The 27,743-nt window shown below is 44.5% G+C and overlaps 1 protein-coding gene across 2 annotated transcripts in view; it reads left to right on the top strand.

The window, feature by feature from the left end:
• Positions 1–27,743, top strand: part of LOC144681903 (matrix metalloproteinase-15-like) — a 161,278-nt gene that overhangs the window by 16,209 nt on the left and 117,326 nt on the right. Inside the window, exon 2 of one of the 2 annotated variants that reach the window (XM_078544038.1) lies at positions 2,393–2,485. In XM_078544038.1, the coding sequence (XP_078400164.1) occupies positions 2,393–2,485 (93 nt within the window). Of the gene's footprint in view, positions 1–2,392; positions 2,486–25,447; positions 25,696–27,743 lie in introns of those variants that run through there. The other variant, XM_078544037.1, reaches the window with a different exon arrangement.

Genomic DNA, 27,743 nt, shown 5'->3' with positions numbered 1-27,743 from the left:
CTATGAACACGGTGTCAGTGTCACAAAATACAATGGACAGTATTTTCAGTATAAAGACAGGACTTCATCTCCAGAAGGACTATGCAGTGGCCACTCCTACCAATACTGTCATGGATAGATACATCTGTAACAGATAGATTGATGAGGACAAGGCCAAGTAGATTTTTCCCTCGTATTGTACCTCTCCACCTCCCACAGGCCCAGTCTGGTAAATCTGTCTTTCAGAACCAGGCCAGCTCGGTCAGTAGTGGTGCCACTGAGCCATTCTTGGCAATGGACATTGAAGTCCCCCATGCAGAGTACACTCTGTGCTTTTGCAATTCTCAGTGCTGCTTCTAAGTGGTGTTCAACATGCAGAAGTCCTGTTTCATTTAAGATTCTGAGGGGGCCTGTCAGGGTAGATGTTGAGACAATGTTTCCCCTCATTGAGGAATCTAGAACTAGGGGGCAGGTTTCAAAATAAGGTGTTCTCTCCTTTAAGACAGAAATGAGGAGGAATTTCTTCTCTCAAAGGGTTTGGAATCCTTTTCCCCAGTGAATAGTAGAGGCCGTCTCATTGAATATATTCAAAGTTGAGTTAGACAGATTTTTGATTGACAAGGGAGTCGAAGTTAAGGGGGGTAGGCAAGCAAGTGAAGTTAAAAACCACAATCAGATCAGCCATGGGTCACTCCCTCCCACCAATATACCACTGTGCTGCCACCTCTGGTGGGTGGGTCTGTTTTGCCAGTAAGACAGAATATTCCTAAGGATGGTGATGAAGGAGTCTGGGACATTGGTCACAAGGAATGGTTCTGTGAGTTTGACTATGTCAGGCTATTGCCTGACTAGTCTGTGGGGCAGCTCTCCAAAGTCCCAAAATGATGGTTAGGAACACTTCGGAGGATTGATTGGGCTGAGTGTGCCTTTGTCATATCTGATTCGCAGGTCGATGCCAGGTGATTTTACCTTAATTCAGTTTTTTCATAGTGGTTTGATATAACTGAGTGGCTTGCTAGGCCATTTCAGAGAGCAGTTAAGAGTCAACCACGTTGCTGTAGGTCCGGAGTCACATTTAAGCCAGACACAATAAGGATCACATTTTTTTTTAAAGGTCATTAGTGAGCCAGGTGGCTTTTTACGATAATCCAGTAGTTTCATGATCGCCATTACTGATACTAGCTTTTCAATTTGAGATCTGTTTAATTGAATTTAAATTCCCTAGTTGTTGTGGTGGGATATGAACTCGTATTTACGACCTGGAATGCACTGCCTGTGAGGATGGTGGAGGTAGATCTATTGGTGATTTTCAAAAGGAAATTGGATAAGTACCTGAAGGGGAAACATTTGCAGGACCACAGGGTACAGGGCAGGGGAGTGGGACTGGCTAATCTACTCTTGCAAAGAGCCAGCACAAACTTGACTGGTCAGATAGTCTCCTGTGCTGTAAACCTTCTATGATTCCATGTGTCTGGAGCATTAGTCCAGCCCTGTGGATTATAATCCAGTAACATAACCGCTATGCTACCATTTCCACCGAATATGACATATATATTGACATTCTTTGTGTGTGTAGCATTTCTCACACTAGTTTGAACTTTTGTCCCATTGACCTACCTCACAATTCAATTTAAAGTAATATTCCAGAGTTACCTTTTCTATTTTCATAACTATGTTTTATTCCTCTGTAAAGATCACCTTGTTTCCAGGTTGATAAGCCCAAAGTTATAGTCTTTCTGATAACTCAGACCTTTCATAGTCAGAATCAGCCTTGTGGCACTTCTCCACACAGTCTCTAACGATTGATTGTCCCCCTTGTATCTTGGTCACCAGAGCTGTATGCTATATTCATAGTGTGGTCTGACCAGAAAATTTTACTGTTTGATTGCAACTTCTTCTGACTGGTGTTCTACTGTTTGGCTGAGTAGTTCATTATTCTAGATTGCTCTGTTCATTGCTGCTGTGGATTGGTTGTACAGGATGAGCATCGAGTAAACTAAGACTTTCTTGGTCTCTTTCAACCTCATGCATTCAACACCATTCTTGGAGTATGTGGGTTGTTTACTTTCTCTTCCTATTTGCAGTATTTTACACTTGACTGCTTTAAATTTTGTCTCCCATTGCTCTATCCACCTATATATTGTATCCTATTCATTCTGTAAATTCTGAATTGCCTCCTGCAGTTCCAGTGTTTTTGCACTGAGTTTCTTAACCCAAATCACTTCTGTAAATCAGTGATTCCAACTCTGAGCCCTGGGGCACCCCATTCAGTGCTTCCCCCACCCCCCACACTCTTCTAATGAGTACCCATTGGTCTCTACCCTTCAGCCAATTAATTTTCCATTCTCTGGGTTCACCACGGATCCCTACGGTTTTGAATTTAACTAATAACCTACTTTTGAAATTTTGTTAGAGGCCTCTTGGAAGTCGGGTTACACCACGTCATAGGCTTTCCAATGTCCATTTGGATTGTCTCTTTCTCAAAGAAGTCAAGGAAGTTGAACAGGTAGGGTCTTCCCTTTCTGATTCGATGTTGACTGTTGTTTATTGGGATGCTATATAGTTGAGATGATTCTCATTATTTCACACAAAATGGAATAAGGCTGATGAGTTTGTACTTGGCTGAGTCTGTTTTGTTCCACCCACGTTAACCTATTTATAAAATCTATTGTCACTCTAGTATCCAATGGCGCCCTTATAACAATTGACTTTGTAAGAATTAACTGTGAATTAATTGCTGTGCATGTTGTGTTGATTTATTTCTTATAGGGATGTATGTGTGTCTGAGAGTCTTGTGATAGGTCAACACTGTGAAATTACTAGTCTGATGCAAAACTGACTTGAGAATGAAGTCCTGGACTTCCTCATTTCTATACATATAGTACTGACCTTGTATTGTACAAGCAACAACATTTTAGCAACAATTTAGACTTCCTGCTTACATCATGGTGGAGTAAGGTAGGTCAGAGGTATGTGTGTGCACAAATATTTGGATGGAGCACAATGTGATGGCTTCAGGACTCTTTTCTGAGTCAGAAAATACTGAATGATCATATGTTTCACCGTGAGATTTTAAAAACTGATAAAGGCAAGTTTAAAAGTGGTATTTGCACTGGTGACATTTATGTTGCCACTAGTCTGAAAAGAAAGAAAGAGTTCTCATTTATATAGCAACTTTCACAATCTCAGGACGTCTCAAAGTGCTTTCCTGGCAATTAAATACTTTTGAATTGTAGCCACGGCTGTGATGTGGGAAACACAGAGGCAATTTGCACAGAGCAAGCTCCCACAAACAGCAAATTTGGTAATGAGAAGTTAATCTATTTTCGTGATGTTAGCTGAGTGATAAATATTGACTAGCACACATTCCACTGCTCTTTGAAATAGTGTCATCTACCTGAGAGAGTTTAATGTCTCATCTGAGACAGCATGAAACAAAATGGACCCAAAATTGGCCCACTCTGGCAGTTTTGTAATGGCTATTGGCCTTGGTGCTGCTATACCAAAAGACATGCTGCAATGTAAAGACAAGACATACACATTGGCTTGGTGCCTGGCCAAACAGGTATGTGTTGTGAGCGCACCTGCTTTCTATAATATTCATGGTCTCATTGTGTTAACACAGAATATTTACAGTGTATGCTGAGGTAAGGAAAATGTGAACTTTATTAAGAAACATATTACAGTGGCTTCCTTGCCATGAGGTCTACAAGGGAGAGCAAGGTCATGAGACATTGCACCACTTCCTATGATGATGTATACTGTGTTTCATTAGCATATCACAAAGTTAGGATTAACCCCTTATAAGACAAACACTATCTTGCACACAGCTTGCTAAAGTGATTGGCAGCTTTTGGCTTGGAACTGTTTTAAAGAAACATCCACTCCCTGATTCAAATAGGAAATGGTCAAAATGGCATTAAAGTAAACATCAGGCTTACAACCCAGAGATTTTGTCTATGGCCATGCAGATAGCTAAGTGCAGATGCTTCATCAATGCAAAATTGTATAAGTTGGCAATGGGAAACATTACATACATTGTATATAACAATATTAATGATACATTAAGACTTTCCTTGAGGCTTCTGCTCCACCACCATAACATTGGTGGAAAACAGAACCATGGGCCACTGTTGACCATGGCTTGCTGCCATGACCCCTCTCCTAGTCATCAACCTGCTCCGTCTTAATAGGCTCCTTCACCAGGTCAATGCCTTCCCAATTTCCCTCTCTCCTGTTTGCCTTCCCTTCCTCTTTAAGCACGTATCTGAAGCTACTTCTGGCACTGTAGCAGCCTGAAATTCTAAGCCTCTTTGCTGGTGAGCTGCTTGTGAATATCCACCAGGAGTCTGCAACTCACTGAGTTAATTTATTGAGGCCTGAGGTCCAATATTGGGTATACCTTAGACCTGCCCATTGCCTAGTCCCAGTTTGTGTCAGACTGCAAATCAAATTTCTAGCCCACTATTTTTTGTGTACAATTAGAAAAGAATAATGCTAAAAGCAAAAAACTGCGGATGCTGGAAATCCAAAACAAAAATACCTGGAAAAACTCAGCAGGTCTGGCAGCATCTGTGGAGAAGAGCACAGTTAACGTTTCGAGTCCACATGACTCTTCAACAGAACTAAGGAAAAGTAGAAAAGGGGTGAAATATAAGCTGGTTTAGGGGGGTGGTGGGACAAGAAGAGCTGGATAGAGGGCCATTGATAGGTGGAGATAACCAAAAGATGTCACAGACAAAAGGATAAAGAGGTGTTGAAGGTGGTGATATTATCTAAGGAATGTGCTAATTAAGGGTAGAAAGCAGGACGAGCAAGGTACAGATAGCCCTAGTGGAGGTGGGGTGGGGTGAAGGAATCTACAAAGGCTAAAAGGTAGAGATAAAACAATGGATGGAAATACATTTAAAAATAATGGAAATAGGTGGGAAAAGGAAAATCTACATAAATTATTGGAAAAAACAAAAAGGAGGGGGAAAATCAGAAAGGGGATGGGGATGGAGGAGAGAGTTCATGATCTAAAATTGTTGAACTCAATATTCAGTCCGGAAGGCTGTAAAGTGCCTAGTCGGAAGATGAGCTGCTGTTCCTCCAGTTTGCGCTGAGTTTCACTGGAACAATGCAGCAAGCCAAGGACGGACATGTGGGCACGAGAGCAGGGTGGAGTGTTGAAATGCCAAGCGATAGGGAGGTCTGGATAATGCTTGCGGACAGACCGAAGGTGTTCTGCAAAACGGTCACCCAGTCTGCGTTTGGTCTCTCCAATGTAGAGGAAACCGCATAGGGAGCAACAAATGCAGTAGACTAAGTTGAGGGAAGTGCAAGTGAAATGCTGCTTCACTTGAAATGAGTGTTTGGGCCCTTGGACGGTGAGGAGAGGGGAAGTAAAGGGGCAGGTGTTGCATCTTCTGCGGTTGCATGGGAAGGTGCCGTGGGAGGGAGTTGAGGTGTAGGGGGTGATGGAGGAGTGGACCAGGGTGTCACAGAGGGAACGATCCCGACGGAATGCCGCCAGGGGAGGTGAAGGGAAGATGTGTTTGGTGGTGGCATCATGCTGGAGTTTGCGGAAATGGCGGAGGATGATCCTTTGAATGCGGAGGCTGGTGGGGTGATAAGTGAGGACAAGGGGGACCCTATCATGTTTCTGGGAGAGGGAGGAAGGTGTGAGGGCGGATGCGTGGGAGATGGGCCGGACACAGTTGAGGGCCCTGTCAACCACCGTGGGTGGAAAACCTCGGTTAAGGAAGAAGGAGGACATGTCAGAGGAACTGTTTTTGAAAGTGGCATCATCAGAACAGATGTGACGGAGGCGAAGGAACTGAAAGGATGGGATGGAGTCCTTACAGGAAGCGGGGTGTGAGGAGCTGTAGTTGAGGTAGCTGTGGGAGTCGGTAGGCTTGTAATGGATATTGGTGGACAATCTATCACCAGAAATTGAGACAGAGAGGTCAAGGAAGGGAAGGGAAATGTCAGAGATGGACCATGTGAAAATAATGGAGGGGTGGAAATTGGAAGCAAAATTAATAAATTTTTCCAGGTCCAGACGAGAGCATGAGGCAACACCGAAGTAATCATCAATGTACCGGAGAAAGAGTTGTGGGAGGGGGCCGGAGTAGGACTGGAACAAGGAATGTTCCACATACCCCATAAAGAGACAGGCATAGCTGGGGCCCATGCGGGTACCCATAGCCACACCTTTTATTTGGAGGAAGTGAGAGGATTTTAAGGAGAAATTGTTCAATGTGAGAACAAGTTCAGCCAGACGGAGGAGAGTAGTGGTGGATGGGGATTGTTTGGGCCTCTGTTCGAGGAAGAAGTGGAGAGCCATCAGACTATCCCAGTGGGGGATGGAGTTGTAGAGGGATTGGACGTCCATGGTGAAGAGGAGGCGGTTGGGGCCAGGGAACTGGAAATTGTTGATATGATGTAGTGTGTCAGAGGAATCACGGATGTAGGTGGGAAGGGACTGGACAAGGGGAGAGAGAATGGAGTCAAGATAGCAAGAAATGAGTTCCATGGGGCAAGAACAGGCTGACACGATCGGTCCGCCAGGACAGTCCTGTTTGTGGATTTTGGGTAGGAGGTAGAAGCGGGCCGTCCGAGGTTGTGAGACTATCAGGTTGGTAGCTGTGGAAGGAAGATCTCCAGAGGAGATGAGGTCAGTAACAGTCCTGGAAACAATGGCTTGATGTTCAGTGGTGGAGTCATGGTCCAGTGAGAGGTAGGAGGAAGTGTCTGCGAGTTGACGCTCAGCCTCTGCGAGGTGGAGGTCAATGCGCCAGACAACAACAGCACCACCCTTGTCAGCGGGTTTGATGACAATGTCAGGGTTGGACCTGAGAGAACGGAGTGCAGCAAGTTCAGAGAGAGACAGGTTAGAATGGGTGAGAGGAGCAGAGAAATTGAGACGACTAATGTCACAGCGACATTTCTCAATGAAAAGATCAAGAGAAGGTAAGAATCCAGAGGATGGGGTCCCTGTGGAGGGAGAATATTGGATGTGGGTAAAAGGATCTGTTGAACGGGGAGAGGACTCCTGCCCAAAGAAGTGGGCACGGAGACGAAGGCGGTAAATAATAATGCTAGTTGTTTACATCTGTGGACTAATCCATGAAATGCTGATTTTGGAGGTTAATTTTAAAATTGACTTGATGTGAATGTCAGAGTAAGGGACATTAGAATTGTTTTATCGTTTGATAAAATATATATCATAGATATAACTGAGATAACATGGTGCATATTGAATCAATATTCTCTTTGTGATTATTCAAATTACACTCTAGTTTTTATCAAAAATGGACACCAATATATGACATTTAATAATGAACTTCAAAGCAATTACGGTAATTTGTTAGAAGGTAGTTGAAACAGTCTGATAGGAAAACAATGTGATCAGAATTTAGCCAACAACCCTGAAAAAAGATATGGACTAACATAGGACTAACAAGATACAAGACTAGCATGGTAACGGTTATTGCGGCTGGTGTCCTAACAGCTGTTATCAGAATTGGCTACAAGTGAAAGTGAATTTCTGACTGTTCCTATTTCTTTTAAAATAGTGTGTCTGGTCATCCTCTTGATAGCATTTTCATTCAGATGATTACAATGGGATATGATTAAAATTTGGTTCATTTCATATTTTTTGCATGGTGCCCTGAACGTCATGTGTGTTTCTATGATGAATGTTACATATACAGGCCGATGTTTGAATTTGGAAGTATTTTAAGAGATGATGATGATGCTGATCTTTATAAAATTTGAGATAAAGAAAGCTGTTTGAAAGATGAAGCATAATGATTCCCAACTAATGACCACAAAATTGGACACTTGATGTCTCTATCACTTCTTCTCAGGATGGCGGCCGGTTACTAGTGGAGTTCCGCAGGGGTCAGTGTTGGGACCACAACTTTTCACTTTATACATTAATGATCTAGATGAAGGAACGGAGGGCATCCTGGCTAAGTTTGCAGACGATACAAAGATAGGTGGAGGGACAGGTAGTATTGAGGAGGCGGGGAGACTGCAGAAGGATTTGGACAGGTTAGGAGAATGGGCAAAGAAGTGGCAGATGGAATGCAACGTGGGCAAGTGTGAAGTCATGCACTTTGGTAGGAGGAATAGAGGCATAGACTATTTTCTAAATGGGGAGAGAATTCAGAAATCTGAAGTGCAAAGGGATTTGGGAGTCCTAGTCCAGGATTCTCTTAAGGTTTAGTTGCAGGTTGAGTCGGTAGTTAGGAAGGCAAATGCAATGTTGGCATTTATTTCGAGAGGACTAGAATATAAAAGCAGGGATGTGCTGCTGAGGCTTTATAAGGCTCTGGTCAGACCACATTTAGAATATTGTGAGCAATTTTGAGCCCCGTATCTCAGGAAGGATGTTCTGGCCCTGGAGAGGGTCCAGAGGAGATTCACGAGAACAATCCCAGGAATGAAAGGCTTAACATATGAGGAACGTTTGAGGACTCTGGGTCTACACTCGATGGAGTTTAGAAGGATGAGGGGGGATCTGATTGAAACTTACAGAATACGGAAAGGCCTGGATAAAGTGGACGTGGGAAAGATGTTTCCATTAGTAGGAGAGACTAGGACCCGAGGGCACAGCCTCAGAGTCAAGGGAAGACCTTTTAGAACAGAGATGAGGAGAAACTTCTTTAGCCAGAGAGTGGTGAATGTATGGAATTCATTGCCACAGAAAGCCGTGGAGGCCAGGTCATTGAGTGTATTTAAGACCGAAATAGATAGGTTCTTGATTGGTAGGGGGATCAAAGGTCACGGGGAGAAGGCGGGAGAATGGGGTTGAGAAACTTGTCAGCCATGATTGAATGGTGGAGCAGACTCAATGGGCCGAATGTCCTAATTTCTGCTCCTATGTCTTATGGCCTTATGGTCTATCACAGGAGTAACATGTGCCACGGTATCCCTTTTTAGATGTTTATTTAACGCGATAAGATTACATGAAGGAAGTTTGATTATACAATTCATGTTAAGGTTACAAAAGGTATTCTTTCAGGATAGAGGGTCTTTAGAAAAATTACCTGTTTGTATGCTTGTAAGGTGACTGGAGGACACTAAGTGACGAATGTTATGTGATACAGAGTGTGTGTTACAATGCAGTTTTCGTAAGCTTGCCATTCAAAATAATCTTTTTGATGTATCCTGTTATTGTGAGGTTGTTGAGGAATTAAATCAAACTTTTGCCTGCGTATTTTAATGATTTAAATTTTGATATTCTTGGTCACATTATTGCATACCAGTATGGTGAAAGTACTGCTATATAAATAACTTGGATATTGGAATACAGAGTAAAATTTCAAAATTTGCCAATGATATCAAGCTTGGAGGTGTGGCAAGCAGTGAGAATGATGCCAACTGACTACAACATGACATAGATTGGCTAGCAGAATGGGCAGACATGCGGCAGATAGAATTTAATTCAGAGAAGTGTGAGGTGATGCATTGTGGCAGGGAGGGTAAGGAGGAACAATATAGACTTAATGGTATAGTTCTGAAGAGTTTGCAGAGACTGAGGAAGCCTGGAGTTTCATGTGCATAGATCTTTGAAGGTGGCAGGACATGTTAAGAGAGTAGTTAGCAAAATTTATGGGTTCTTGGGTTCCATAAATAGAGGTATTGAGTACAAAAGAAGGGAAGTTATCCAGAACTGTTTTAAAGCTCTGGTTAGGTCACATACAACTAGAGTATAATGCCCAGTTTTGGTCTCCACACTTCAGGAAGGATGTGGCGATCCTTGAGTGAGTGCAGAAAAGATTTACCAGAACTTTTCGAGAGATGAAGGATCTTAGCTACAAGTCTAGGTTGGAGAAGCTGGGTTGTTCGCCTTGGAGCAAAGAAGGTTGGCGGGACATTTGATAAAGGTGTACAAGATTATGGCAGGCTTAGGTAAAGAAAATCTGTTCGCATTATACTGATAGTATAAGGGCAGGAAAACAGATTTATGGTTTTGAGCAAGACATATGGGGAGGGGGAGGTGGGAGGATATGAGGAAGAAGATTTTTGTGCAGCGAGTTGTAATCACTTCAAGCTTGCAACCTGTGAGGGTATTGAAAACATATATACTATTAATGAGTTGAAAAGGAAATTTGATATGCACTTGAGGGGAATAAATTTGCAGGGCTAAGGGAATAAAGTGGGGGATTTGGACTGACTTTGTTGCTCTATAGAGAGCTAACATGGATTTGATGGGTGGAATGACCTCTGTCTTCTGTGCAGTTTTGGGAAAGTGAGAAACAGAATAAATATCACAGTGGGCTAGGCCACAAAAAGAGTAAAGGGGAGTACAATACAGTAATGTTATTGAGCTGCATTTGTAGTCTTTGTGAAATATGCTTTCAACCATATTTATGTTTTAGCATGAGAGGATGTCTCAGTTATATGGTTGCAATTGCAAATTGGACAGTTAGGATTTGTCCAATATTAACTTCTCTGCTTATTAGTTGTGCATTCCATGGAATACAGACACTGTTCAGCTGCTGTGATCCACTAGTTCTCCTGCAAGTGGCGCTGCTGGATATGCTAATAGAGAGTGGTTGGCAGCTGCATCCCTGTGGCAGCTGCAATCTTGTTTGCTCTGCCAAGTGCCTTTCTTATTTATTAACCATTAGTAATATTGAACATCTGCAGGTGCCTGGGAACTTTACCCTGCTTGATCCAGCATGGCAGCTGCACATTCTTTAACATCATCATTAGTAACTCATAAGAACATAAGAAGTAGGAGCAGGAGTAGGGCATACTTCCTCTTGAGCCTGCTCCGTCATTCAGTAAGATCATGGCTGTTCTGACCTTGGCTTCAACTCCACTTTCCTGCCTGCTCCCAAAAACCCCTGAGTCCCCTATAGTTTAAGCCTTGAATATATTCCATGTCTCAGCCTCCACAGCTCTCTGGCATTGAGATTTCCAAAGATTCAAGACCCTCTGAAGGAGAAATTCCTCCTCATCTCCATCTTAAATAGATAATCCCTTATTTTGAAACTATGCCCCCTAGTTCCAGATTCCCTCACGAGGGGAAGTATCCTCTCAGCACCGACCCTGTCAAGCCCCCTCAGAATCTTATATATTTCAACAAGATCACCTTTCATTCCTCTAAACTACAATTAGTATAGGCCCAACCTATTCAACCTTTTCTCATAAAACAAGAATCAGCCTAATGAACATTGTCTGAAGTGCCTCCAATGCAAGCATTTCTCTCTTTAAATAAGGAGACCAAAACTGTATGCAGTATCCTAGGCATGGTCTAATCAGTTGTAGCAAGACTTCCCTACATCTATACAATGAAGGCCAACATTCCATGAGCCTTCCTAATTACTTGCTATACCTGCAAGCTAACTTTGTGTGTTTCATGTACGAGACCCAGATCCCTCTGTGTCTCAGCATTCTGTAGTCCCTCCATTTAAATAACTTGCTTTCCTATTCTCCCTACCAAAGTGGATAATCTCACATTTTCCCACATTATACTCCATCTGCCAAATTCTTGCCCACTCACTTAATCTATCTATATTCCTTTGCAGATTCTTGTGTCCTCCTCACAATTTGCTTTCCCACTTTTCTTTGTATCATCAGCAGCCTACAACACACTCAGTCTCTTTCACTGCGGCACCCTATTAGTTACAGTTTTCCAGCTTGAAAATAACCCATTTAACCTGACTCTCTGTTTTATGTCGTTCAGCCAACCCTCTATCCATGATAACATATTAACCCCAACACCATGAACACTTAACTTGTAAAGTAACCCTTTTTGTGGCACCTTAGTAAATTTCTTTTGGAAATCCAAATACACTATGAGCAGAATTTTTCGCTGAGCGGGCGGGCACATTCCCGACCCGCTCAAGCGTAAAATGATGCACGATGACATCGGGCGAGTGTCCCGACATCATCGTGCACTCACGCGATATTTCGCTTGCTGTGCATGTGCAGGAGTCAGAGCCACGACCGCCATTAATTAACAGACCAGTTAAGGCCCTTGACAGCCCAACTGACAGTGATTTAATGTTGCCCGTGCGAGTTTTCACTCATAGCATGGGCGGGCAGGCAGGCCACAATTTGCAAAACCTCATCCACGGGTGGGATAAGAAGGATCAGCAGCATTGTTAATGTGAGTAGTGAGGAGTTTTGGAGATAACTTGCTGCTGGTGGCTTATTGAGACTTGGCAGCTTATTCTCTGATCGGGGCTTCATTCTTAGCATTCCCAGGCTTCATTTCTGGACTCATTGGTGTCTTTCTGGCTCTCTGAGGATCCAGACCACGTGGAACCTTCTAGGTATCAGACAGCATTCCCTTACCCTGGTAATGGAGATTGTGGTCTCCGCTGGAGGCATCTCCTCCTCTTAGGAAGGGAGGGGCAGAAGGGAAAGGAGACCAGGTGTCCCAATGCAGCTTCCAGGGGAGGGACCTGTGGGAGGAGAGGCGCAGGCACAAGGGGCGCAGGGCCAGCAGGAAGTCCAAGGCAGAAGGGGCTGCAGAAGACGCCACTATCCTGCGGCCAGGGTTTATAGGCAGCAATGCAGCTACCTCAATATGTCCGAGGTGCAATGCCGTGGGAGGCTCCGTCTCTCAAGGGAGACCATGTCCTCCATTTGCCAGATAATTGGGCCTGAGATCAGCTCCGACTATGTGGGTGGACATCCCATGCCAGTGGCTCTGAAGGTCACAGTGGCCCTCAACTTCTATGCCTCAGGCTCTTTCCAGGGTTCAGTGGGGGATCTGTGTGGAGTCTCCCAATCAGCTAAAAGCAAAATACTGCGGATGTTGGAAATCTGAAACAAAAACAGAAAATACTGGAAAAACTCAGCAGGTCTAGCAGCACCTCTGGAGAAAGAAACAGAGTTAACATTTTGAGTCCATATAACCCTTCTTCATAGCTGAGAAGGGTCATACGGACTCGAAATGTTAACTCTGTTTCTCTCTCCACAGAGGCTGCTAGACCTGCTGAGTTTTTCCAGCATTTTCTGTTTTTGTCTCCCAATCAGTTATCCATAGTTGCGTCAAGCTGGTGACAGAAGCTCTGTTCAGGCGGGTATTGACTTTCCTTCATTTCCGTATGGACGAGGCCAGCCAGGCTGAGTGATCCAGAGGCTTTGCAGTGATTGCTGGCTTCCCCTATGTCCAGGGTGCAATTGACTGCACAGGTGTGGCCATCAAGGCGCCAGCGGGCCAGCCGGGTACCTTCGCCAACAGGAAGGGATTCCACTCCATGAATATGCAGATAGTGCGTGACCACAGGATGCAGATTCTGCAAGTCTGTGCAGGGTACCCTGGCAGCTCCCATGACGCGTACATCCTCAGAAACTCCCAGGTGCCGAGGCTCTTTAGTGCTCCAGCCTGACTGGATGAATGACTTCTGGGTGACAAGGGCTATCCCTTGAAAAGGTGGCTCATGATGCCTCTCCACACCCAAGAATAGAGGCGGAGCAGCGGTACAACAGGAGCCATGCCTTCACAAGGGCGGTGGTAGAGAGAAACATCGGGCTTCTCAAGATGCGCTTCTGATGCCTGGACCATTCAGGGGATGCACTGCAATACCCCCCAGAGCGGGTGTCACTGATAGTGGTTGCATGCTGCGCTTTCCACAATCTGGCACTAGCAAGTGGGTCCCACTGGAGGAAGAGGATGTTGATACAGCTGCACAGGCCACTGAGGATGAATCCTGTAATGAGTCAGAAGAGGAGCACGGTGAGGAGAACGCTGAGGGCGTGGAGCCAGACCTCTGTAACCTCCAGGGAGGCAGGGACATCAGGGACGCCTTGATCCAATGCTTCTTCAGCTAGGCTGCCGAATAAGAACTACCACCTCATGCCAGGGCTGCCACCTCCACCGTGGATCACAGAAATGACCCTTTCCTATACACTCAGTGCCTGTGCAATAAAGGTTCAAGCCACCCATGTCCAGCGTTACATACTGGCCTGCACCTACAAAATAAATGAAGCACGCTTAAGCCAATAACACAAAAGCAAGTTTCATTTTATGTTGGAACTCACATAGCCTTGAACAGGAAAAAACCGGTGTTGGTAGTCACACCGTTAAAAAAATACAAAATGGGGGAACAAACGATCACTTGTGACCAGTCCCTTTTGTGCTTAAGGCACTTTAAACCTTACGTTTGTGGGTGCTACGTCTAGGTGCTCCCCCCTTGGTGGCACTGGCATTGGAGACAGCCTGCTGACTCTGCTGTCCTGTTGACCTTGATGATCTTGCCGGTTGTCCTCTGGCAAGTTGAGCCCATGCTGGCCCCGCCTGGGAGGGAGCAGCCAGTGCCACGGCTGGCATCTCCCCAGTTGCTGCAGCCTCATCAGATGCCACAGTCACTGGCAGAGGGGTAGAAGAGCTGCTCCGTCATCCAGAGCACCCTGAGAGGAGCCCGCAGAGATGACAAGCAGCTCATACACTAATGTGAGATCGCCCTGGACCTCCTTGCTCACCATTGGTGGATAGGCACCTAGCTGGGATACTGGGTGCCCCATCCATCTCACACATTGACACTGACCAGCTCAGGTCAGTGCCTGTGTGAGGGCTCGCAGGTCCGAGCGCAACCCCAGGAAACCCTGATTCTGTTCCTGGAGCAGCCTCTCCATGAGAGTCGCCACTCACTCCATGGAGGAGGCATTGCGCTCGGCCATGAGGGTCAACGCAGTCCTCATGCTCCACAGGGACTCATGCACAATGGAGAACATGGCATGCATACCCTCTTGGATCTCCGCCAGATCCTCCCGCACACCCCGCTGGATGTCCAGCATCTGCTGCCTAATGGACGACTCCAGAGTCCCGTCATCAGCCTTTGACTGAGCATCGTCTTGGTCTCCAGCAGTCCTCTGACTGCCGGCGCCCTGGACACTCTGTGCCTCCATCTGCACCTCGAGCGAAAGTGCCCTCACCAATGTGCATTGAGATACTATCTGCTGAACTAATGCCCACTGAGGTGCTGGTCACTGTGCATGCCAGGCACTCAGGTGAGACAACGGAGATCTGCATCACAGTGCCCTTGTCTTTCATTGATCAATGGGGACTCTAGGTTCGAGGCTCACGGCGAGAATGACGAGACTGCACTAGTATGATTGCACAAGCCGAAATTCCCACCTCAGTGAACAGCACTCTTACCTTCGTCTGACGCCCCAGCCTCACCTCGACTGCTTGACCGAGGTGCATGGCGCCGTTCAAGCTCCAAGATCTCCTGCTCATAGCGGGAGAGGATGAGGAGGGTGGGGGACCTCTGCCAGTCCGCGACCTCGCAATAATGTTATGGGATAGGGATATATTCTCTTGAAAGGACAGAGGAGCACTGATTAGTCCACTGTGTACCTGCAGCGCCATTGCAGCCTGGCCAACCCCAGCGGAGGAGCACCTTGCAGGGCAGATCTGAGTCATGGACCCTGAGGCGCAAGGCACTCAGTCAAAGCAGCCAGGGCTCACCCTGTGGGCCAGCTCTGGCATGATTGACAGTTGACACTCATACTCTAACACTCCTGAGCTCCACGGGCGGACGGCCAGGCCAAAACAATTGAACACACTGACCCATGCCAACATAATACTCATCCTTCCTGAGCGCAACAGATCATTGAAGCACTTCGGGCACTGCACCCAGGTGCGCTGCACCACATCGTGGCTGCTCACCTGGGCTGCCATTACCTCCCATGCCCTCTTGGTGAGGTGCGGTGGCCTCCTCCTTCCATCTCTGGGGACAAGAGTGTCCCTTCTGGCAGCCACCCCCTCCAGGAGGGCAGCGAGGCACTAGTTGGGAAAACGGGGGAATGAGGGCCCCCCCAACCTGCCCTCCTGCCTGGCGTTTGCTGACGCACTGGACTCCATCCTTGCAGCGGCAGACAGACATCCTTCCCTGGCAGCCTTTCTGGGGCTGCCTGGGCCATTTTTAAACAGGCCACTGGGCCGCCATTTGACCCAGCGGCCGACAGGCCCCTGCCCCCACTTGGCCCTTCTCGGCCAGTGATGAGCTGCGTTTCATGCTGGGCGGGCCTTAATTGGCCTGTCAGCGTGAAATCGCAGGCGGCGGTTGGATTTCCTACCACCTCTGCCAAGCCCTCCCAACGAAGGCAAAATTCTGCCCCATATCTATTGGTTTCCCTTTATCCACCCTGCTTGTTACATTCTCAAAGAACTCTAATAAATTTGTCAAGCACAATTTCCGTTTAACAAATCCATGTTGACTCTGCTTGATTGTATTATGGGCCAGGATTTTACGGCCCTGCGGCGGCATGTCTCCCCTGGCGGATGTAGCGAGCCAATCAGTTCGGCAGCACTGTTATATCCCGCTGGACAGGAGGGGCTCTAAAATCCTGGCCATGTTTTTTTTTAAATGTCCTGCTACGACTTCCTTAATAATGGATTCCAGCATTTTTCCAATATCAGATGTTAGGCTAATTGGTCTATAGCTTCCTGCTTTTCGTCTCCCTCCTTTCTTGAATTGGTGCATTGTGGTTTACCAATCTGCTGGGATCTTTCCAGAATCTTATCAAATTTTGGAAGATTACAATTAATGCATCCATTACCTTTGCAGTCATTTCTTTTAAGATCCTAGAAATGCTGGCCATCAAGTTCAGGAGTGTCAGCCTTTAGCCCAATTAATTTGCCTAGTACTTTATCTCCAATGATAATTGTTTTGAATTCCGCCCTTTCTCCCCCTGATTTTCTATTATTATTGGGAAGCTTTTAGTGTCTCCTAACATGAAGACAGATAAAAAAATATTTGTTCAAGGTCTCTGCCATTTCCTTGTTTTCCATTGTTAATTCTCCAGTCTCACTCTCTAATGTACCAATGTTTACTTTAGCTACTCTTTTTTTATACATTTGTAGAAGCTTATACTGTCTATTTTTATATACCTTGCTGGTTTGCTTTCATAATCTAGTCACACCCTCTGTTTTTTAGTCATCCTCCTCTGGTTTCTAAAATGTTCCTGATCTCCTGGCCTGCTCCTAATCTTCACAACGTTATATGTCTTTTCTTTCAGTTTGATTAAACCCATAATAACCCATGAATGGCTCACCTTTCTCATAGAGTCTTTGGCCTGGATTTTTGCTCCCAAGTCAGGTTGTGGAAGTCAGGAAATCTCCTGGCTCGCTGTGCCCAAATGGCGGAATCTTTGTTTGGCGCGGGGTTGGGGGAGCAATGTATGCAATGGATTTGGCCCGCTGCTCCTGGACGCAGATCAGGGGCTGCCGAGTGCCGAGGTGGGCTGTTTAAATGGCCTGCTTTGGTACTCTGGGACTTAGTCCCAGTTGTTTTCTTAAACATTAGGCCTTTAGCTCTCACCCTTCACACCCTCATCCACTCCCCATGTCCATACATGCCAACGCATGCCAACCCACATGAAAAGCAGGAAACTATAGACCAATTAGCCTAACATCTGATACTGGCCCCTTATAGCCCCATGCAAATTTATTGTCAACTCATGCCAACTCATGACCCTTCCCACCCCACCCATCACCCTTTGTCCTTCCACCCTCCTTGCCAACTCACCCAGTATCTACCGTGGGCAGACCCCAGGAGCCGTGCTGAGATGAAATAGAATAAAGTCCTAAATATCTATTACAGAGTTCACTATATATTCATAAAAGCCCATTCAAAACATTTAAATCTCCTCACGTACTTAATCCCTTTTCAAAACGAATACACTTGTATTCATATCCCCACATCAAATACAGCTAATCCTTTTAATAACTTCTTTGGTCTGGCAATCAAACTGTGAGCTTAGAAACCCCTCCCCCCAATCACTGTGATAATAGTAGATGTGGAAAGCAGCCAATCATTAATAATGCTATAACGATAGTGCTTCGAGTTATATCAACAAACATTATTGAAACTGCTGGAAGATTTTTTGAATCTTCACAGACACAGGCAGGCTCTTTGTCAATTTTTAAAGTGCTGGCCATTTAAATAACTTGACAACTTGACATACATCTACATACCTTTATCCACCCTTCAAGAGCATTTACAATTACTCTAAATATTTATAATTCCCACACTGCCGAGTAAGACCCTTGTTGTGGTGAAAATGGGGTCTGTTTGAATTCAGCACTAAGTTCAAATGGCCCTGCTGAATTTGGGTTTCTCACATATGGGAGTCAGGTCCCACCCCTGGCCCAGAGAAAATTGTTTCTGCCAGATATGGGGAGGGACTTCCAGATCAAGTGTCCGTCTGCCATTTTGGATGTGCTGTGGAGTCTCCATGACTGTGCAAAAATCCAGGCCTTTCTTTCTCCATGGAACGTGTCTCTGTTGAGAATATAAAATATCTCCTTAAATGTCTGCCACTTCTTATCTACTGTCTTAGCTATTAATTTACTTTTCCAGTCGACTTTAACCAACACTGTCTTCATATATTTGTCTAAGACCCAAGTTTCCCACCCTCAAACTGAATGTAAAATTCTATCATGTTACAATCACTCTTGCCCAGAGGATCCTTCACTATGAGATCATTAATTAATCCTGACTTGTTCCACATTACCAGGTCTAAAATAACCTGGTTCCTCAACATATTATTCTAAGATGAACTTGGCGTCAAGGCTACTTTTGCCAATTAAATTTTATTCAATCTATATGAGAATTAAAGTTGCCCACAATTATTGCAGTACCTTTCTTACAAGACCCCATTATTTCTTGATTTATACTCTCCTATAGCGTAGCTACTATTAGGGATCTTAAAATATAATATATAGATTATAATATAATATAGTTTATAATATAATATAGATTATAATATATAATATAAACATAATAGATAATAAAGTTCCACCAGTAACTTCTTTCCCTTCCTATTTCTTATCTCCACCTAAACTGATCCTATATCCTAATCTTCTGAGCCAAGATCATTTCCCACTATCATACCTATCTCATCTTTTATTAATAAAGTACCCCACCTCCTTTTCTGCCTATCCTTCTAAGAAGTCAACTATCCCCAAATATTCAGTTCCCAATCCTGTTCACCTTGCAACCATATCTCTGCAATGGCCATCATGTCATACTCATTTATTACTATTTATGCCATCAAATTATCTATTGTGTTACAAATTCTGCATGCATTCAAATAAAGAGCCTTTAACTTTACGTTTTTACCATTCTTTCCTACTCTGACCCTATTATCTGGTACAGTCCTCTGTTGGTATACTCTGCTCTTCCTGTCACACCTTGGTTATTATTACCCATATTGCCACCCTGCATTGTTGTCTTGTCCTTTCTCTTTTAACTTTCTAAATGTCCCTTCATTTGAACCCTCCCTCCCAGTTTAAAATTTAGTTTAAAGCCCCATCTACTACAGCCCTGGTTATTTAATTCACCAGGACACCTAGCACAGATCAAATGAAGCCTTTCCCAATGGAGCAGCTCCTTCTAGCGCCAGTGCTGGTGTCAGTGTCCCATAAATTGGAACCCATTTCTCCAACACCAATCTTTGATCTGCACATTCAGCTTTCTCATCTTATTGACTCTATCCCAATTTGCTCGATGCTCAATTTGTAGTTCAAAGATTTTTACCTGCGGGGTTCTGCCTTTTAAATTCGGCCTGGATATTCATCCTCAAGACAGGTAGCAGGAGTCAGGAAGATTCCAGGCTCAGCCCACATGCCTTGGGAGAAAGTGCCCACAAAGGCAGGATCTTCATTGCTAGGGGCAGGTGTGGGCTGGAGGTGGGCCAGCCGACCTGGGAAGAAGTGTGGAGGCAGCCACAGGGGCTGCCGGGCACGGAGGTGGACTGTTTAAAAGGCCCGTCTCGATGCCATGGGACTTTGTCCCAGCTAAAATAAAAACAGAAAGGTCCCCCCCCCACCCCCCCATCCCACATCCCACACACCCCCTTCACCCTTCAAATACTCCCCATGCCCCATTCATGCCACCTCATGCCCCCACCCCCCATGGCCCCCATGCCAAGCTCTGCCCCTCCACCCACCCCTAAGGCCCCTTATGCCCCCATACCAAGCTCTGCCCATCCACCCACACCTTATGACCCCTCATGCTGCCTATGCCAAACCCTGCCCTTCCACCTAACCCCTATGGCCCAATATCTCAAGATATTGTACTTACATGCCTGTTGACCCACTGTACATTTTCTAGAACCAATGAACCCTATAGTGTAAAGTGGAATGTGTAAAAAATCCCTTGAAAATTAATCATTTATTGAAAACTTTCTCCTATGTTTGATAAAAAGCCTGAAGTACAAGCTAATAAAGGTGTCAAATAAGTTTCAAAAACCACATAGCCTTGAAGCCATTCAACTTAACTCATTGTATATACTTGGCCGAGAGTCCAGATAACTATTATAATAATAGGCCACCTGCTCTCAAAACATTGTTTGACAGCTCAGGCTCTCTGATCTGTGCAGTCAATTTCACAATGTTTGTTTACACAAGCTAACTGGTTTCAAGGGTTTGTGGTTTTTGAGACTTCAAGAGGTGATTGACACTTTTATTAACTTGTACTTCAGACTTTTTTCAACCATTTCAGAAAGTTCTCGATGAATGACTTCTTTTCAAGTTTTTTTTTACATATCCCACTTTATATTATAGGGTTCATTGGTTCTAGAAGGTGTACAGTGGGTCAGTGGGCATGGAAGTGCCATAGCTTGGCATAGGGAGCATGAGGGACCATAGGGGTTGGGTGGAAGGGAAGAGCTTGGTACAGGGGCATGAGGGAACATGGGGCTGGGTGGAAGGGCAGAGCTTGGCATGGGTGCTTGAGGAGCCATGGTGGGTGGTTGGTGGGTGTAGCTTAGCATATCGAGCATGAACTTACCTTTTAAAAGGTCCCCTCATGCAGACTAGGATTTGTGACTCTTCTTAGGGATCATGAACCACGACTCTTTAAAAACCTGGCCCGACTCCATGAAAATTGTAGAGATGTAGGAGATACCTATCATCGCAATGGAGCCTGCCAGGTCAGGAGTGCTAGTTGCGGGCTTTTGACAGGAACCAGCCCGCACCCTTTAAATGCACTCCCAAAAATCTCACAGCTTGGGAATGGTGTTGGGAATTCTGGAATTGGGACCTGCCCACCATTTTTAAAGGGTACCCAAGTCAACCCAACTCAGTAAAAATCCAGGCCTTAGCCTCTTGTTGCTCTTACTCACTCAGCAGAACCTCTTTCTTAGTCCTATCTATATCTTAATATATGTACACATTCTCAGGCTGACCAACTCCTCCACATTTGGTGAGTTGGAGTTGATCTTGGTGAGATTGTGATTTCTCCCACTCTTGTCTCTGGATATGTTATTTTCATGTGGTCATGGACTGTGCCAGGAATTCCCAATTCTTTTGTTTTTCCTTCACTGAAAAACAAGAAAATGTAAAGGGATGTTATGGTTATGGATGATCACAAAATTCATAGTTGCAGTCAAAGTCTTCTACTAAAATTTTAGAACTTAGTAATGCTGCAGGAGAAACTCTGAAAGCCCACAGCCAGAGAAGTTGAGTAGTAAAGAGGTTAAAAAAAAAGGAAAGAAAAGAGACAGAGGGAAGAGAGAAGTGATAACAAGAACACATTAATGCCACTTAGCAGTGTCATGCAGCCCATGTGACAAATGTAAATGACTGATTTAGTCATGATTATCTGTTTTGGTGTGAGGTGATGCTTTGTGATGTATGGGTTTGGATTTTCAGTCGTCCATGAGGGCAAGTTCGGGCATGTGTGCATATTAGAGTTAGTGTCACTGGATCCTGATCCTTCAGGAACGTGACATGATTTTCAAAGTGCGGGGGAGATTGCAACCTGCACCCCTCAAATTAACTGATTGTTGAGCTCATTGTGGAGCTCAACAACAGGCTTTTGAACATTAGTTTTAGATTTTCAATGGGGAGACATGGGGAAAATGGAGGGACTGGGACACCTTAAGATACAGCTATCATGAACATAGCAGGAAACTATGGAGTTGAATGATTGCACGGATCAACTTACTTAAGAAGTGGAGAATAATGCTCAGCTGCTCAGCTGGTGGCACAGAGTTGCCATCACTGGAGCTGAGAGGCTTGCATTTGTGAGCAGTGAGTGTTAGAACTCTTAACAGGGACATGAGGCTACTGGCACCACTTGGGCAGCAGAGGTTGACCAAGGAAGCCCTGGTGAATGAATGAAAGCTAGCTCAGGGAGTTGGGATGGGAGCAAGTAACTCTGACAATGGAGAGTGTAGCGAGGAGGAGCTTCAGCAAATGCATCCTCCTGGTCAGGAGGAAGTCAGGAGCACAATAAGGCACTGCAAGGGGAAGAAGGCACTACCCAAGACATCATATGTACTGCCTATAAGTCAACAACCTGCAAATGACAAAGTGCCAGTACCGTAAGAGACTGTACATATCCAGGAAGATGGGCCCAGATCCTAAATGACCTGATGCCTTACAGCCTTCATGGCAATCCCCTACCTGCAAACATCAAGATCACCATTGCCCTGAATGTTTATGCATCTTGGTCATTCCAGGGATCAGTGGTGGATCTGGGTGGCATCTTGCATTACACCATTAGGCAGATCATGGATGCTCTATTCTGGAGGGCGGGGGAATGCATCCATTTTGAGGCAGATGGGCCATCGCAGGCACAGAAGATTTGTCACCGTCGCTGGATTCTCTCAGATCCAGAGGGTCATCAGTTGTACCCACATAACCATCAAGGCACTGACAGACTATTCAGACAGATGCTTGAACAGAAAAGCTTCCACTCAATGAATGTCCAGCTGGTCTGTAATCTCATAAAGTGTATCTTGCAGATGTGCACTTGGTTCCAGGCAGCTGTCATGATGACTTTATTCTTCAAAAGTCCCAGGTGCCATACCTCTTCAAACCAACACCCAGACTCAATGGGTGGCTGCTGGGAGATAAGGGTTATCCTCTGACACCCGTCCGATACCCAGCCACAGATGCAGAGAGGCTCCACAACCAAAGCCATCTACAATTATTGAACAGACCATTGGCATCTTGAAGATGTGTTTGTGTTGCCTTAAACCAGGGGTGGGGAACCTTTTCTTATCACGGGCCATTCGCACATAGACAAAATCAGTCGCGGGCCACACACACATAAAAGTCAACATTGTGGGTGGAGAATTAGTACATAAAACTGCATTGTCAACTTGTAGTCTGCTGATTTGAGTTCTTCCCACAGAACAGCAACCAGAGTCAAAGATAATGTTTCTCAGCACTCTTTGTGTCATTCTTTTGTTTAAATTGGATGGCAAGTTTCCCAACCCAAAAGTCTAACTCTGTTCTAAAGTTCACCCAGGACTTAATTGTTTTCACAGATCATTGTGGTCAGTTACAGAGACAAATGAGTAGCCATGTTGTCATGATGAGTTTGTGCAGATCTCACTAAAAAGTGTCTGAAACAACAAAATAAACAAAGCAATTTAGGCAATAAAAAGATCTAGTACTGTATTCAGACTCTACACAAAACATCTGAGTTAATTTTAATATTTCAAAATCTTGCTGCGGGCCAGATGAAATTGAGAAACGGGCCGAATCCAACCCATGAGCCATAGGTTGACCACCCCTGCCGTAAACAGTCGGGTGGTGCCGTCCAGCTCGAGTCAGCCAGAGTGCCTCACATTGTGGTTGGCTGCTGCATGCTGCACAACATGACAATACAAAGAGACAAGGAATTGGATGATGAGGTGGAACTGGAACACCACTTTTCCTTGGAAGAGGACGGGGAGGAGGACAAAGGGGGTGTTTCAAAGGAGCCTGGCACCCGGGCATTGGAGGAGGTCAGCTTAGCCATCCCAGGCCTCATGGCAATCGGCAGGCTGGCATAACTGCAAGGCCCACACTAATTCAGCAATGTTTCACATTAGTGGCTCTTAGCCCTATGTCAGATGACTCTAATTCACCTTCCATCAGGGAGAGAGAGATTATCCAGTAAGGACAAACATCTGAATAATCCCATTACTACCCAAAAAGATCGAAAATGGGGCCTCTACCACCAGCAGTTCCACAACACAAACATGGCACCACAGGAAAACTAGCCCTGCCACCCCCTTGCCCTTAACACCATGTCCATTTTGACATCAAGCAATAATAACATTCAAATCTCATTGTAGGCTTAAGAATGATGGAAGTGGAGACAATTAATGATTTCAAAAATAATTTGGATGGGCACTTGAGGGAAATGAACTTGCTGGTCTCTGGGGAAAAAAACGGGAATGGGACTGATTGGATTGCTCTAAAGAGCTGGCATGGACTCAATAGGTCAAATAGCCTCTTCCTGTGCCTTAATAACTCTCAAGCTCTGACTCTATGGGCGGGATTTTCCACACCCGCCTGCTGCCACGATCTTCTGGTCCCGCCACAAGTTAATGGACTTCTGGCTGGGGCACTGCCTCACCCATGGCGGGTCCCACCCGCGACGGGGCCGGAAAATCCCGGCCTATAACTCTAGTTCTATAACTCTATAAAAGGATGAGTTAATGACTGTACAAACTGAGAAAACATCACCCAGATAACCCATAAACATTACAGTTCTGTCCACTTCTATAGGATGTTCCCATTATGGCTGAGGATGAGATGGAGGCAGCCTGCTCCTTTCTTTCCACTCATGACTGAGATGCCTGTGGCATCCTTCCTTATCCATGTGGGCTCTTCCACAAGCTGTTGGACCTGCGCCTGTAACAGCCTTAGGACATGAATGGTTCCTTGGTAGGAGGGGCCAGGGAGGCAAGGGATGATGCCAGTGCCCCCTGCCCGGTGGCTACCTCATCAGCCTCTTCGATTGCCTCAGATCCTTCAAGGCACCCATACATACTGGGGTGAAACTGGCATCTCTGCACCATCTCTACACCATCAGTGACACAGCCATCATTCCACTCCCCCCTGCCACAACACACGCACGCACACACACACACATGGCCCTGTGTTAAAGACAAGGTGGTGTTGAGAACTTGGGCTATTCAGCAGTTACCTTAGTACAACCAGGCCAATAAATGACAGCCATTGTTTCGCTAGAGCGCACATTGAACAGGAGTATCCTCCATGCCCTTCATCTCAAGATTGAGCTATCAAATGACCCTGCTCTTCATGACGTCCCGTCTCACCATCACTGACGGTCTGACATGATCTCCAGCGTCAGTGTGTGAAGCTGCGGCACACCACCACCTGTCCAAAACATTTCCCTTGAATTATGCACTCTCTTCTATACGATGAAAGAAGAGTCATTTATGATTTTATGTTTGTTCTTACGAAAATTGTAGCATACAGAGAAATATTTCGGGAACATTTTGACTTTGATTTGCGAGTATTCAGGAGACGAAGAAAAAACAATTAAGGAAAGCAAAGGAGTTGCTGTTTTAAACAGTGTGGAGATGAAAAAGGAAAGGAGGCGTGTTTCCAGGTGAAGGCAGAGTATGGACATAGCATCGCGGTCACTTTAATTGCGAATGGGAGAGGAAGTGGAGTGATGAAGACTGATAATTAGACTTGAGGAAAGAGACAGCACCCCCACCCCCCCCCCCAACCACCCCTCGCGACTATAAAAAAATGGTCTCGTTGCTGTTAAGACTGTAGAGGGCGCTGACTTTCCCGATCAGTGCGGTTTGATCGTAGAACGGGAGAGAGGAGAAGTGAGAGCTGAAGGAATCACCCGGGCTCGGGGCGGTAGAACCAAAGCATATCACTAAGAAATGGCCGGAAGATTGTGCTGGAGCCGAGGCTGGACAGTGCCCATTCTCATTCTAGGGCTTTGTGCCATTCCTAGCCGGGCTGAGGAGGACAGCTTTAGCGCAGAGGTAAAGAAGACATCCAAACTCTGGTTGGAGTCAGTTTTCAAGTCGGGTCGCTGCATGTACAGCTGCAACAGTAGTCCTGCAGGCAAACGCATCTTCATATAGCTGTAGCTGATCTGACTGTACACTGTTAACAAACAGCGGGAAATACAACGTTGATACACGTTATTTCTATACAGTATTAAATATGCATGGTTGGACTCATCGACCAGTATTAAAATGTGCTAATACATTGTATATAATATGCATGATTTAGTCGATGTTCAATAATATATTAACGACGACTAATTTTACAGTATTAATATGCATGTATAGGCTTATTGTCCAGTATTGGTAACCCTGTATAGTATCAAAATGCATGGTTTAATCACTGCCCACTATTACTATGAATGTTTTGACTCACTGTACAGGATTTATACACATCCCTAAACTTAATAAGTATTAAATCTGCTAATAAACTGTAATGTATTAAAATACATGGATTTATTTATTCTACAACACTGAAACTTATGAATAGATTCATTGACCAGTACTGATATGGATGATAATCTCGCTGTACTTTATTAATATACATGCATAGTTACATTATTCAATATTAAAGTGGCCTAATAAATTCACAGTATTAAATTGCATGGCTGTACTGTCCTGTAACAGTGTGCAAACACATTTATAACATTAAGCTGCATGCATATGCTCATTGTCCAGTATTAAAGTGCACTGATTGATTTGCAGTATTAAGATGCATGAGTGTACTCAGAACAATAAACTTGCTAATAAAGATATAATGTTAAGGTGCATGAATATACACACTGTCCAATATTAATGTGCATGAATTGACTTCATATCAATATACATGAATGGATCTGAGCATGAGAACATAAAGGCTATGGAAGAGAAAATAGTGACATTAACTGATAGGCTCTCTTTACATTGTTGATAGCAGGGAACCATGATACAACATTAACAAACACTGATCGAGGTCAGGTCAGTAGTTACATGCAGAAAGACTCATTATTTAAAATTAATATTTCAGGCAGTAGTGAACTCCAAGAATGTATGTACATTAAAGATTTTACTGGTGCTACTGAGTGTTACGGTTATAACAGATAATACAATCATTGTCATCAGATTCCTTTCTATGTCTGATATGGTTTAAAAATATTGCTGGTATTGGACTTTAATGCTGTGCATGAAGCTTGTGGTTCAGAAAACAGAGAATGAAAATTAAGGGTAGTTACTCAGACTGACAAGAGGTTGGAAGTGGTGCTCTTCAAGAGTTGGTGCTGGAACCACTTTTGCTCACCACTTACATAAATGAATTGGACTGGTAGTCAGAAGTACAATTTCAAAATTTGTGGATAATACCAAATTGGAGGTCTTAGTTACTACTGTGGATTACTATGACAAAATACAAGAAGACATTAATAAACTTTCAGAATAGGCATATAGTTGGCAGATGAATTTCAATTTAGCTAAATGCACTTTGGCAGGAAGAATAACAAGACCACTGTCTCCTTTGAAAATGAGACCAGATGAGGTAGAGGAGCAAAGGGATCTAGGGGTATAGATGCATAAATCACTAAAAGTAGCAACACAGTTAATAAAGCCATAAAATAAGCAAGCAAAGTGTTGGGATTTATTTCTGCAGAGAATAAACTGAAAAGTAGAGAAGCCTTGTTAAATTTGTATCAAACTTTGGTTAGACCACATGTGGTATACTGTACACAGTTCTAGTCTCCATATTATTCTAAACTATGTTGGAGACAATGGATAACAAATATTGGAGAAGGAACAAAAAAGATTTATAAGGATTATATTAGAATTGAGAAGTTATACCTATCAGGAAAGATTGAACAGGTTGGGATTCTTTCCTTTGGAAAAGAGAAGGCTGGTTATGAAACCATTTGTTTGATTGGGCTAGTTGTGGAGAAGATGGCTGCAAAATCTGGGCTGTTTGTCTGTAGTTTCAATGCTATGGGTGCCAATTTGGTACCAAAATAATGTGCACACTATGAGCACATACAACTTACATGGCATTTTCTAGACACCAT

This window comes from Cetorhinus maximus, chromosome 6 (genome assembly GCF_964194155.1).
Source record: "Cetorhinus maximus chromosome 6, sCetMax3.hap1.1, whole genome shotgun sequence".
Classification (NCBI taxonomy): Eukaryota; Metazoa; Chordata; class Chondrichthyes; order Lamniformes; family Cetorhinidae; genus Cetorhinus; species Cetorhinus maximus.
Note: the sequence above shows the minus strand (reverse complement) of the source record. Positions and strands in the feature narration are given on the sequence as shown.